We start from the raw sequence: 14,581 nt of genomic DNA, 5'->3' as shown, positions 1-14,581 counted from the left end.
GTTTGGAGTTCACAATATGTACAGTATAGCTATAGTAGAAATTTTTTTTTAATGTAAAGATAATAGTAAATGATGATACAAACTTATTAAAAAAAAACACCTAGATAATATTGTAATTCTGAAGAGGTCACAAGTATTCAAAAATATACTCAGCAATGGGGAAAAATATATTGTGTGGTCAAAGAAGTATGATTTATTTATTTATTATGTTTGTTTTTGTTTTTGTTTTTGCTGAAGCAATTGGGATTAAGTGACTTGCTCAGGGTCACACAACCAGGAAGTGTTAAGTGACTGAGGCCAGATTTGAACTCAGGTTCTCCTGATTTCAGGGCTCTATTCACTACACTACCTAAATACCTCCAAAACACAGGATTCTGATGTAGAATAATGAAGAACCTCATAAATAATACAGTCCACCAACCTCTCTCATATTACAAATGAGGAAACTGAGGCAAACAAGGTTAAGTGACTTACCCAATGTCACTCGGGTATGAGCTAGATTTGCATTCAAGTCCTCCTGATTCCTAGTCCAATTCCATCTGGTTACCCACCTGGCCCATAATAGATGCCTTATAAATTTTGTTTGACTGACTAGGCCGAGTATTCTTTCTGTTATACATAATCACAAATAAATAAAAAAGACATTTCTACACTCAGTAATATAATTTTCAAGACAGACTTCAAAAATAACTGTATACAATATAAAATATTTGTGAGTCTACTTGTCTAGACAAATCCAAAAACTGTGTGAACACAATCACAAAATACTTTCACATATATAAAGTCAGATATAAAAAATTGGAAATATATTAATTGCTCATGGGAAGGTCAAACCAATATAAAAAGGACAATTCTACCCAAATCAATGTACTTATTCAATTTCACAAAAATCAAGTTGCCAAAAAAAAAATTTTATAGTGCTAGAAAAAATAAAATTCATCTAGAAAAACAAAAGGTCAAAAATATCAAAGGAACCAATGAAAAAAATGCAAAGAAAGATAGCCTAAATGTCCCAGATCTAAAACAGTATCATAAAGCATTAGTTATCAAAATCATTTAGTACTGATGAAGAAAGAGAATGGTGGATAAGTACAATAGGTTAGGTACATAAGATATAATAGTCAACAAAAGACATAATAGTGACTATACTAATTTACTGTTTGATAAAACTCAAAGACTCCAGCTTCTAGGATAAGAGCTCATTATCTGACAAAAATTTCTAGGAAAATGGAAAATAGTATGGCAGAAACTAGCATAGCCAACATTTCACATTCTATACCAAGATAAAAGTTGAAATGGATACATGATTTAAATATAAAGGGTGATATTATACACAAATTAGGACAGCAAGTGATAGTTTATGTGTCAGATCTTTGAAAAAGAGAGGAATTTATGACCAAAAGAGAATCAGAGAACATTATGAAATGCAAAATAGATAATTTAGATCAAATTAAATTAAAAAGGTTTTATATAAACACAACCAATACAGCCATGATTAGTAGAGAAACAGAAAGCTGGGGGTGGGGGGGAAATTTTACATTCAGTATTTTTTATATAGGCCTAATTTCTAAAATGTATAGAGAATTGAGTCAAATTTATAAGAATACAGGTCATTTCCCAATTGTCAAAGGATATAAACAGACAATTTTCAGGTGAAGAATTAAAAGTCATCTATAGCCATAGTAAAAAGAAAATAATGCTCTAAATCACTATTGATTAGAGAAATGCAAATTAAAACAACTCTGAAGTACTACTCCACACCTATCAGATTGTTTAAGATGACAGGAAAAAATAATGATAAATGTTGGAGGAGTTGTGGAAAAACTGGGACACTACTGCATTGTTGGTAGAGTTGTGAACTGATCTAACCATTCTGGAGAGCAATCTGAAACTATACCCAAAGAACTATAAAAGTGTGCATACTCTTTGATTCAGCAGTGCCACTATTGGGTCTGTATCTCAAAGAGATCCTAAATGAGAGGAAAGGACTCACATGTGCAAAAATGTTTGCAGCAGCTCTTTTTATGGTGGCAAAGAATCAGAAATTGAGTAGATGTTCATCAATTGGGGAATGGCTGAATAATTTATGGTATATGAATGTAATGGAATATTATTGTTCTATAAGAAATGATGAGCAGGCTGATTTCAGAAAAGCTTGAAAAGATTTACATGAACTGAGACTGACTGAAACAAGCAGAACCAGGAAAACACTGGATACAGCAAAGCAAGACTATGTGATGATTAACTAAGATAGACTTCACTCTTCTCACCAAAACAGTGATCCAAGACAATTTCAGTTAGATGTGGGATTGAAAATGTCATTGCATCAAAAAAGAAAACTCTGAAGATTGAATGAGGATCAAAGCACACTATCCTTTTTTTGTTTGTTTATTTTCTTTTCTCATGGTTTTTCCTTTTGATTCTGATTTTTCTTTCAGGATTTGACTAAAAATGAAATATGTTTAAAATGATTGTATTTATATAACCTTTATCAGATTGTTTGCTGCTTATGAAGGGGGGAAGGAAGGGAAGAAGGGAGAAAAATATTTGGAACTTAAAATCTTATAAAAATTCATGTAGAAAAGTATCTTTATATGTCACTTGTAAAAATAAAATTTTATTAAGTTAAAAAAAAAGATGAGTTCACTTAGCAAAAAGGAAAGATTAATTCAATGTAAATTTCACTAGAAAGCAGAAAAAAATCTCTTTGGCAAGATCCCTCCTCTTAAAAGAGAGAAATAAGGGTCCTTTCAGAAACAGAACTCTTTATGATTGCCATTGCTACCATTTCCTTAGAGCAGTAGTTCTCAACCCTTTATTCTTAGTATCTTCATGTTGTTAAAAAAAACTATTGAGGATCTGTTCAAAGAGTTTTTGTTCACATGGGATATATTTATAGCTATTTACTATTTTTTTTCCTTTTCCTTTTTTTAAGACAGTTAATTAATTCATTTAAATGATATAACTATTAACCTTCAGAGGCAAAACTTCCAATCTCTCCTCAATAAACATTGGCAATTTCTTCAGAAATGGATTTTCTTCACAGTAGAATCCTCCCAGTTTCATCCGTCGAATCTTGTAAAACAAAATAAATGTTATTATCAGATACAAAAGTGAAATTAATTTCTATAGATTTCATTGTCTCAACTATAGTATGAAATTGGAACAAATCTGTCACTTGAATGTTTAAAAAGAAGAAAACATAACTATTGATTTTTAAAAGCTCAAGTTTATCTAGTCCAAAGTTCTCTTGACACTCTTAAAAATTATGGAGGACCCTCTAAAAGAACTTTTGTTTATGTAGATTAGATCTATTGATACTTATGTTCAAAATTAAAATGTCTTCATATTTTTAAATTTATTTAACATTTCCCCCAATTATATTCAAAATAAATTTTTAACATTTTTTTAAGATTTTTGAGTTCTAGATTCTCTCTTATCCCCATGCACAATTAAAAAACCACATATGTTGCCTTATATTGTTATGAAAATCCTTTTCGACTTTGGCGATCTTTGAAAACTCTTATGTTTCAGCCAAAATGGACAACTATTCCTCTCTCTTACTGGAGCTGTTGAGCATTTATTCACATATTGTCCAATGGGTTCTTCAATACTACCATTTCACTGCATATTGTGATCTCCTACTGTTTAAGGACCAGATGAGATCATACCTCCTCATAGAATCATAGATTTATAAACAGGAGGGTCTTAGAGACTACTCATTCTAACCTCCTAATTTTAAATGAGGAAACTTAAACCCAGATAGTGTAAGTGGATCAAGTTTCTCCTGCTTCCAAATCCAGAGCTCTTTCTGCTGTACTGTTTAGCTGATTCTTAACTTTGATATTCTTTAATCTCTCTTTGATTTGTTCTGTGTATTTGTATAAAGACCAAACAACTATTTGTGGATGGATCTACCAGATTTTTAGCTCCATGAAGACAGAAACTGTTTTTTAATTTTTATCCTGCCAGTAAAACACTAACAGGTGCTATTTGTTTGAATTCATATCTGTTAAATAATCAGATGTTACAAAAACACTAATCGGACATTTTTAAGAAGGATGGAGTTAAAAGAATAAAGGCTATTACCACAGTGTAGGCAAGTGGATAAGGGCATAGATTAGCTTGGTGACCATGGAAATAAAAAGTTGGGAATAAACACACAAAAAAAAAAAAAATAGAGAAAAAAAATAGAAAAGTATTTATCTCCTGACATGACATCTACTCAGGTTGGAAGGTGGAAGAAATAGAAAGAGATAATGATTACACTAACATTCCAAAGACATGAGAATGGGTGTCTGGCTGTGATGGCCCATCTTCAACTGCAAGCTTTTTCCAATTCCTCTTAATTATAATACTTTCACTCTTTTAAACATTTTTTATGTATTCTTTACTATATAACTTATTTGTACCTATTTGCTTGGGGTCTCCCATTAGATTGTGAACTCCTTGAGGGCAGAGACTGTTATTTGCCTCTTTTTAGGACAATACCCCCTAGCGCATAGTAAGTTCTTAGGAAATGATTATTGACTGAATGATAGAAATTCGGGAGAGGGATAATAAATAATAATACCTTCCATTTATATGGCATTTTAAGGTCTTCAAAGAGTTTTAAACACAAAGCTGTTTAATAAATGCTTATTGGTTGATTAATACATCATCTCATTTAACAAAGGTCAAGTGTTCTCATACCTAGAAAATGTTAAAGGCAGGTTTAAAATTCAGGCCATCTCCTGAATCCAAGTCCTCTGAATTATACCACTTTTGTTTCCACTTAAACTCTTAGATGGGCCTTTGCAATCTCATCAAAGTATATAATCTCTGTGAGTATAGACTGCAACCTTTTAACACTTCATTATGTGCTATTTTCATCTATTACTTTCCCCAAAGCCCTCATGGAATTTACCTACAGTATACAGGGGCTATTCAATTGGCATGTCTTTTATTCTTTGTCCATGACCAGCATGCCTCATTTTCTGCTTATGCTGATGTCCTTTGTTCCTGTTATCATAATATTGGCATTGATAACATAGTTTTGCCTGTTTACATCTAATCACTGTTACTCTTGGGATTATTTACAAAAGTTACAGACAAAATAAGTGATAGAATAATTTGGAAAACATAACAAAAGCCAGAAAAGAAAGCAAATATATTATAATAGTGATGATGGATTTCAATTATCCAGACATTTACCATTCTCTGCCAAAAACAAAGTAGTTGCCTTAATGGTCATTTCATCTTTTCAAAGGTAAAGGAATCCATAAGAAGGAACTCCTGGATCTAATTCTCAACAAGATGAATGTGGTTTGGGGAGTAAAAAAAAATGATGGGAACCTTGTGGGAGAAAATTAAACAATGGCATGATTCGAACTGATTTGGGGAGAACAGACATCAAAAGAAATATATTCTTCAAATCTGAGCTTGCAGAAATATCTATATCTATATCTATGTGTGTATACATAAAACTATTTATAAATAGACTGATATATGTATAAATAATATATATATGGACTTAAATCAAACATAACTTCCCCAAGAAAATTGAATATAATCCTATTGGGAAAGAAGGTGGATATTGATTGAAACAAAGGACTACCAAGCATTCCTGACGGACAGAGCAATTAAATAAAAACTTTGAAATAAAACATAAGTGAACTTAGTGGGGAAAATGTTTTATATCAACCATTTTAAATTTGAATTCACTCTTCCTGAAGAGCAAACTGTAACAATTTTCAGGTGAAGAAATTAAAATCATTTGTAGTCATATTAAAAAAAAATGTTTTAAATCACTATTGATTAGAGAAATGAAAACTAAGACATACTCTGAGGCACCACTAAAACTCTCTGATTGGCTAAGATGACAAGATAATGATAAATGTTGGAAGCGATGTGGAAAAACAGACACTAATACGTTGTTGGTGGAGTTGTGAACCGTTCCAACTGTTCTGTTAAGCAATTTAAAACTATGCCCAAAGGGATATCAAATTGTGCATATTCTTTGATCCAACAGTGTCTCTACTAGGTCTGTATTCCAAAGACATCATAAAAGAGGGAAAAGAACCTACATGTGCAAAAATGTTTGTAACAGCATGTTTTGCAGTAGCATGGAACTGGAAATTGAATGGATGCCCATCAGGGGGAAATGGCTGAATAAGTTATGGTATATGAATATTATGGAATATTATTGTTCTATAAGAAATGATCAACAGAATAATTTCAGAGAGCTCTGGAGAGACTTACATGAACTGATGCCAAGTAAAGTTAGTAGAATCAAGAGAACATTGTACACAGACAGTAACAAGATTATGTGATGATCAATTCTGATGGACGTGGCTCTTTTTCAATAATGAGGTGATTTCAGGTCAATTCTAATAGACTTGTTATTTTCTTGCTTTTTGTTTTCTTTCTCTTTTTTTTCTTTTTGATTTGATTTTTTTGTGCAGCATGATAAATGTGGAAATATATATAGAAGAATTGCACATGTTAAACATATATTAGATTATTTGCCATCTAGGGGGAAGGATGGAGGGAAAGGAGGGAAGTAAAGGAGGGAGAAAAAATTGGAACATAAGGTTTTTCAAGGATGAATGTTGAAAAGTATCTGCATATATTTTGAAAATAAAAAACTATTTTTTAAAAGTGTACTCCAGTTCACAGATAAATTTCTGTACTTTGGTTTTTGCTATATAGTTCTAAGATGTATCCTTTATAAAAGATAACTGTTGCTAATTGGTTATTAACAATAGTGAGGAAATATTGATAGAAGAATTGATATTGTGGCACTAAACTCTATTAGCATTATTGAAGAAGTATTAACTTATTGATATTGAAAGAACATGTTATATGGAGGCTCTTGAGCTAGAGTATTATAAACAACACCACAGCTCCTTTCTCTTTCCCTGAATGATGGGATAAGCTTGATCTGAAGACTAAGTCAGTACAAACGGAGTTTGAATGAGCCCCCTACCCCCACCCAATGCAAAAGTATAATACTTAGATGCAGTCATTCAATAATACAAGTAGCATAACAGATTTATATATAATATATCCATGATCTAAGCTTCTCATTCAGAATGTTCTTCAAAAGGCTACATATTTTCCATAAGATTTTCATATAGATTCTCTACATAGCTTCTCCATAGATTTTACAAGAATAAAATTTACCTAATTTTTTAAACTATTGTTTTGAAGAACTTCAGTACAATTTTTTTTCAGGCTTAGCTTCAATTTTTCAATTTTTAAAAAAAGCATAATATAAATCTGAATCAAGATTTTGAGGAAACTGGACATATCTAGTTTCCATTTGTGTTTTTCAACCTGATCATAGATTTATAATACAATGAGAGAAGGAAGGAAGGAAAGGAGAGCAGGAAGGAAGGAAAGGAGAAAAGGGAGAAGGAAGAAAGAAGGTAGAGAAGGAGGGAAAACTGAAAGACAGAAAGAAAGATCATATTTTACTGGGAGGAATCAGGATTAAGGAAAGTTTCATAAAGGAGAGAGCATTTGAGCTATCTTAGCTCTATTATTTCAAAAATGTATATAATGATGCTCCTGTCTTTTCCAAATTAACTGCTTTAATATAATACAACCTATAATCAATGTTTTTTATCCTAGCACTTATTGTTGCAAACTTGTATAAAATTATAGTCCAAGTGCCACTAATTCATTCTAACCTCCTTTGCCACTGTTCTTTATCATACATGTATTTTACTGTCTGTAATTCAAATGTGACCTCATTTCTCTCTCAATTGATTTGGAATATTATAACATGCCTTTACTCTATAGCTATGTTGACTCTAGCAACCACTTCATTTCTAAGTAATATATAAACTGCCTTTTATGCTTGGCCTGCTTAACAGTAAAACTGCAAAGACCTGCCAACAGATTTTGGGTTTTCTTTCAGATATTCCTTCCAAAGTAATCATAAATTGCCCTGGTCCTGAAGTTGATGTCATTCTCTTTCATCCCTGGCACCTGAATTACTGCAAAAATGTCTCTAGGCTACCAAAACATTGAAAGTAGCACTTTTTTGTGGTAGCATTAAACTGGAAACAAGCCCATTGATTGGGGATAACTGAGCACATTATACTATTTAAATGCAATCTAGTATCACTGCTTAGTAAGAAATGATTATTAAGGGTGCAGAGAAATTTGAGGAAATGTGTATGAAATGGTGCACAAAGAAGTAAGCGGAGCTTTAAAAAAAAAAAAAAAAGCACACACATACACAATAACCATAATAATGTGAAAACAATCATAGAAGACATCAGAATTCCTATCAAAGTACTGATAAATAATGAATGAAAAATGATTGAGGCAGATATCTGTTGCCAGTTCTTCTCTGTTCTACTCTTTATATCTGGAGGCATCTCAGGTGCCTTTCCTAATTCCTCTTTTCTTCTCTCTGTACACTATTTCTTTCTGATCTCACAGAACTTAAATTCTCTTCTCAGTGGAGATGAATCCCAAATCTCCACTTCCCATTATACTCTTACTCCTGAATTCCAATACCACATCACTAACTACCCATTATACATCATCTGAAATATCCTGAAGACCTCTCAAACTAAATATGTCTAAAACAGAATTCAGTATCTTTCTCCTCTTCCTTCCTTACCCATTTATGTTGAGGAAACCCTCATTCTTCCTTTCAAATTGATCCACAACTTCAGAGTCACTCTCCTTTCTTCCCTCTTTTTTATCCCATATATCCAATCATTGCCAAACTTTATTAATTTTTTTTCCATTATACTGATTCCATTTGCTTTTTTCTCTCCATTTATACAGTTATTACCCTAGTTCAGGTATTACCTCTCACCTTATTATCTCTCACCTGCATTTTTGTTGGTGTTCTATTTGTCTTAATTTCTCAAATCTCTTCTTTCTCCAAATCATCCTTTGCGTAACTGCCAAAACAATCAACCTAAAGCATATGTCTGATCATGTCACTTCTCTGCTCAATAGTCTCTAGAGGCTCCCTATTACTTCTAGGATCAGGTATGAATTTCTTTGTTTAATCTGGAAGAACAAAAGGTCAAGGCTTTCAAGGGAACTAATGAAAAAGAAAATCAAATGAAGGTGGCCTAACTGTACCAGATCTAAAACTATATTATAAAGTAGCGATCACCAAAACCATTTGGTATTGGCTAAGAAATAGACTAGTTGATCAGTGGAATAGGTTAGGTTCACAGGACAAAATAGTCAATAACTATAATAATCTAGTGTTTGACAACCCCAAAGATCTCAGCTTTTGGGGTAAGAATTCACTGTTTGATAAAAATTGCTGGGAAAATTAGAAATTAGTAGGGCAGAAACTAGGCATTGACCCACACTTAACATTATACACAGAGATAAGGTCAAAATGGGTTCATGATCGAGGCATAAAGAATGAGATTATAAATAAATTAGAAGAACATAGGATAGTTTACTTCTCAGACCTGTGGGGGAAGAAGAAATTTGTGACCAAAGAAAAACTAGAGATCATTATTGATCACAAAATTTAAAAATTTGATTATATCAAATTAAATAGGTTTTGTACAAACAAAACTAATGCAGACAAGATTAGAAGGGAAGCAATAAACTGAGAAAACATTTTTATAGTCAAAGGTTCTGATAAAGGCCTCCTTTCCAAAATATATAGAGAACTGACTCTAATTTATAAGAAATCAAGCTATTCTCCAATTGATAAATGGTCAAAGAATATGAACAGACAATTTTCAGATGAAGAAATTGAAACTATTTCTAGGCATATGAAAAGATGCTCCAAATCATTATTTGTTAGAATCCTTACAAAGTGTTAACTCACTAGAGTTGATAGAAACAATGCTTATGTAATTGGTTCACACATTAGCTCACACATTAGAGTTCACAATTTCAGGAGATTCACAAGTCAGGAACCCACAATCCCACTCTCTTAGAGGAAGAGTCAACCGTTGGGTTCACACCTTTAAGAGATCATGTATAAGGCGCTCCTGGAGTCATTTGAGAGGAATAGAACCATGATTCAGAGAGAGCTTGAGGCTGAAGCTGGTAGACAAGCTGCAAGATCTCTTGGAACCAAGAAGGGAGATAGGCCTCTAAGAAAACTAACCGGGTTATTTTGAAGGAGACAATAAAGGATTTAAACTTTTAACACCTGGCTGCATTTGAGGAGATTATTACTCTGAAACTAAGGCTGCCTCCAGAAGCTCCCCAAGAAACCTGCACCCAGAGAACAATCATATTACAGAAAAGAAGAGAACACTACAATTATTAATCAGAGAAATGCAAATTAAGACAACTCTGAGATACCACTATGGCTAGGATGACAGGGAAAGATAATGCTGAATGTTGGAGGGGATGTGGGAAAACTGGAACACTGATACATTATTGGTGGAATTGTGAATGAATCCAACCATTCTGGAGAGCAATTTGGCATTATGCTCAAAAAGTTATCAAACTGTGCATACCCTTTGATCCAACAGTGTTTCTACTGGGCTTATATCCCAAAGAAATCTTAAAGAAGGAAAAGGGACCAGTATGTGCAAAAATGTTTATGGCAGCCCTCTTTGTAGTGACCAAAAACTGGAAACTGAATGGATACCCATCAATTGAAGAATGGCTGAAAAAATTATGGTATATGAATCTTATGAAATATTATTGTTCTGTAAGAAATGACCAGCAGGATGATTTCAGAAAGGCCTGGAGAGACTTACATGAACTTGTGAAGACTGAGTTAGAACCCTGGATGCCTTAGAATCAGCCAGAGTCAGGATAAGCAAAATTCCTTGGTCTTTATTCTTGGTCTTGAGGGGTGGAAGTGAACAGGATGGATGCAGGACCTTCCTTCTCTTCGTCTATCACCAAAGTGACTCTGGCTTGTCTTGCTTCACCTCCAACCCTTCCCACAATTCTCTGTATACACCAAAAGATTGAACCAGCACAGAATAGTGGGAAGGGCCATTTCCCAAGCATAAGCTAATCAAGTATTGTCCAATCAGTAATTAGCCTTAAGTGCTAGGTTGTCCGACCTCAGTGCATTAACTCGGAGTTTCAGCCCTTTACATGAACTGATGCTGAGTGAGATGAGTAGGACCAGTAGATCATTATATACTTCAACAACAATACTCTATGATGATCAATTCTGATGCACGTGGTTCTCTTCAACAATGAGATGAACCAAATCAGTTCCATTTGTTCAATAATGAAGAAAATCAGGTACACACAGTGAAAGAAGTACGGGAAATGAGTGTGAACCACAACATAGCATTTCTACTCCTCCTGTTTTTGTCCACTTGCATTTTTGGTTTCCTTCTCAGGTTATTTTTACCTTATTTCTAAGTCCGGTTCTTCTTGTGCAGTAAAATAACTGTATGGACATGTATACATATATTGTTTAACATATACTTTAACATATTTAACATGTAGTGGTCTACCTGCCATCTAGAGGAGGGGGTGGGGGAAAGGAGGGGAAAAGTTGGAACAGAAGGTTTTGCAAAGGTCAATGCTGAAAAATTACCCATGCATATATTTTGTAAATAAAAAGCTATAATAAAAATTTTTTTTAAAAAAAGAATTTCTCTGTTTGATATTTAAAGCCCTCCACAACTTGACCCCAGTCTAGTTTCCCAGGTTTATTGAATATTATTTTTCATGGTCTAGTCAACTGGTCTGCTACCTGGTCCTATATATGACAATACATTTTCTCCTAGGAGAATTAACACAGGCAGTCTCCTATAAAAGAAATTTACTACCTTCTCCTCTTTACCTCATAGAATTTCACACTCCTTCCTCACCTCTACTTCATAGAATCCCTAGCTTAATAAGCTTATCCTGATTCCAGCTCAGTTGCTGCTGCTTTCTCTCCTTGCAGAATGACTTTGCATCTGCTTTATTCTGTGTGCAGGTAATATAATGTAAGTTCCATCAGTGTCTGTTTTATTTTTGCATTTGGATTTTGGATTTTTAGTACACTGGCTTAATGAGAAAGAGGGCCTGAATTAGGATGGTGAAAAGGATATACATGTGAAAGATGTCATGGAGACAGAATTGATAAGATTTATCAGGATCCATGGAAATGAATGTCTTGAACACTAAGTGATCATACTGGAGGGCAGCAGGAAAAGAAATATCTTTAAACTGCTATAGACAAAGTTTTATAGAAAAGATAATATTTGGACTAAGGCTTGAAGGGGGGGAATAGACATCAGGGAAAAAAAAGAAAATAATTCAGGCAAAAGGATATTGTAAGGAAAGATTGGAGATTCAGAAATTTCATAACAATGACATGATGATCATGGATGATAAGGAGGAAGATGATGATAGTGCGATTTTCATTGCACTTTTTAAATTTTACAGAGAATTTTTAAAATATTATTTCATTTTTTTCTCACAACAATCCTGGGAGGAAGATCTTATTATTATTCCTATTTTACGGATATGAAAACTTAGATTGGGAAATGTTAAGGGATTTGCCCAAAGGTCACAATCTAGTAAGTGTCTGAAGTAAGATCGAATTCAAGTCTTTGGGCACTCTATTGTGCTACCCAATTGACCTTCCATTGACTCCAGAGTCTCCTTGAAGATCATTTCTGAATATCTAGCAGATATAATGAAGAGGTTCCTAGAAGATCTTGTGGAATCCAAGGCCTAAAGTTTATCTTCAAATGGTACTAGAGAGGACCTACTTCCATCAAGGCAGCCATTCCCCAAATATTTATTTCTGGGCACCTAAATGTTGTTATTCTTTTTCTTTCTTTCTTTTTTGCTGAGGCCATTGGGGTTAAGTGACTTGCCCAGGGTCACACAGCAAGGAAGTGTTAAGTGTCTGAGATCATATTTGAACCAGATTCTGCTGACTTCAGGGCTGGTTCTCTATCCACTGCACCACCTAGCTGCCCCTTTTTCTTTTTCAAAGAAAAACAATGACATTACATGGTATATCTTGACTAGAGAGTGAACTGGATTTAAGTAGAGTTGCACAAAGTCATTATCCTCATTTTTTCCCAGAGTCATTGAAAGTCAGTGGCCAAACAAAAGAACTGACAGTGGCCTGGGATGCAAGGTATGATTTTGGCAATTTGATGTCTGACTAAGCACTCCATAACACCTGCTTCACTTATCTTCATGACTACTGGAACAATTGTTCTTGACGACTCATTCTATCAATGGAAGCCTTCTCATGCACAGGATAGATGTTCCCTTAAGTCACCAATGGGTTTGTGGTCCATCAGTTACCCTCAACATAGTTTAGCCCATTTATTGAAATGGTTTATTGGAATGTAGTTGCTGCACATGCTACATCTTCTTGGAGCCACAGGTGAGAAATGGATACTGAAGATAGACAAATAGCCCTGAAGAGTCTCAGCAAGCTCTCATTCAAGAAGTGCTAGTACTCCCATACACCCCAATGTGAGCCATGTATTAAACTCATCAGAAAGGAAGCAAAGTGACCTGGAGATATATAAACATGGCACAAGATCTGGGGGGAGAAGAGGGGGATGGCCTAAACTCTAAAAAGATAGTTGATAATTGATGGGTAGAAAGAATGTCTGACACCACTGTCAGTGGGAGTGGGAACTAAGCTTACTCCTACTCTTTCTGGCCTTATTAATCAAAGGGAAAAAGAAAGTAACAAAGAAACAAAGAGAGATAGATTCAAAAAGAGATAAAAAGAGATAAATAATAGAGTGAGCATTTATTAATTACTATGTGCCAAGCTATGTACTAAGTGTTAAGGATATAACTAAAAGCAAGCAGGAAAATCTTTGCCCTCCAGAAACCTGTATTCTAAGAGGGGAGAATAGCAGATAAAGGACTGATGTAAAATAGGAAAGATAGGGGAAGAAAGTACCTGTTGGGGGAAGGTATAGTGAACCAGGAAGTAGGTGTAAGAGAAGGAACAGCCATCCTTGAAGAAGATGCCAAGAAATATTGGTATCCTCAGAAGGAAGGAAAAAAGGAACTAATTTTGAGAGAGTACCAGAATATATAAGGAAAGTGAAAAGAAGAGCTCTAAAATGAAAGAGAATTGTTAACACCAGAGAAGGGGGTACAGAAACCAGGAAAGAAAAGGTCATTGATAGATAGGAACTAAAGAAGATTTAGTGTACTATGGAGGAGGGAGAGGGAATAGCTACAGGTAGTAAAAACAGCTTTTATTGCTGATCCCTAACATACATCCTAACCCTGAGATGATTACATTCTATATTCTATGCTGCTTGAATATTGTGTGTTGAATGTATGGCCAATGGAATATATACTGGAATATATATATATATATATATATATATATATATATATACACACACAAAGGAATATAGTGTGTTGAATGTATGGCCAATGCAAAGGTTAAGCATGGAAGAGATTCTATAGCCCCAGAATCCTAGAATGTAATAGAGATTGAAGAAGGGATCCCAAAACTCAAACTCCTTGAAGGAGAAAAATCTCCTTCAACTCTGCCTCAGTGAGGGATCCCAGCAGAAGGAAACAAGATAAACAGTTTCATTCTGTTATCTAGGTGGGACCTGTTCAGTTCTGAGCTAAAAGAATTCCAACCCTATTCAATTAAAAATCTTCTATTCAATTCAACTCCACCCACCAG

The 14,581-nt window shown here is 34.1% G+C and overlaps 1 protein-coding gene across 2 annotated transcripts in view; it reads right to left on the bottom strand.

Annotated features, from left to right (window-relative positions):
• LRRC69 (leucine rich repeat containing 69) overlaps positions 1 to 14,581 on the bottom strand; it is a 125,000-nt gene that overhangs the window by 27,370 nt on the left and 83,049 nt on the right. For both annotated transcript variants that reach the window (XM_031946968.1, XM_031946969.1), the window contains exon 6: positions 2,974 to 3,075. In XM_031946968.1, the coding sequence (XP_031802828.1) occupies positions 2,974 to 3,075 (102 nt within the window). The remainder of the gene's footprint in view (positions 1 to 2,973; positions 3,076 to 14,581) is intronic.

The sequence above is a fragment of the Sarcophilus harrisii genome, chromosome 1 (genome assembly GCF_902635505.1).
Source record: "Sarcophilus harrisii chromosome 1, mSarHar1.11, whole genome shotgun sequence".
Taxonomy (NCBI): domain Eukaryota; kingdom Metazoa; phylum Chordata; class Mammalia; order Dasyuromorphia; family Dasyuridae; genus Sarcophilus; species Sarcophilus harrisii.
The sequence above is the reverse complement of the archived record's forward strand: the minus strand, read 5'-3'. Positions and strand labels throughout refer to the sequence as shown.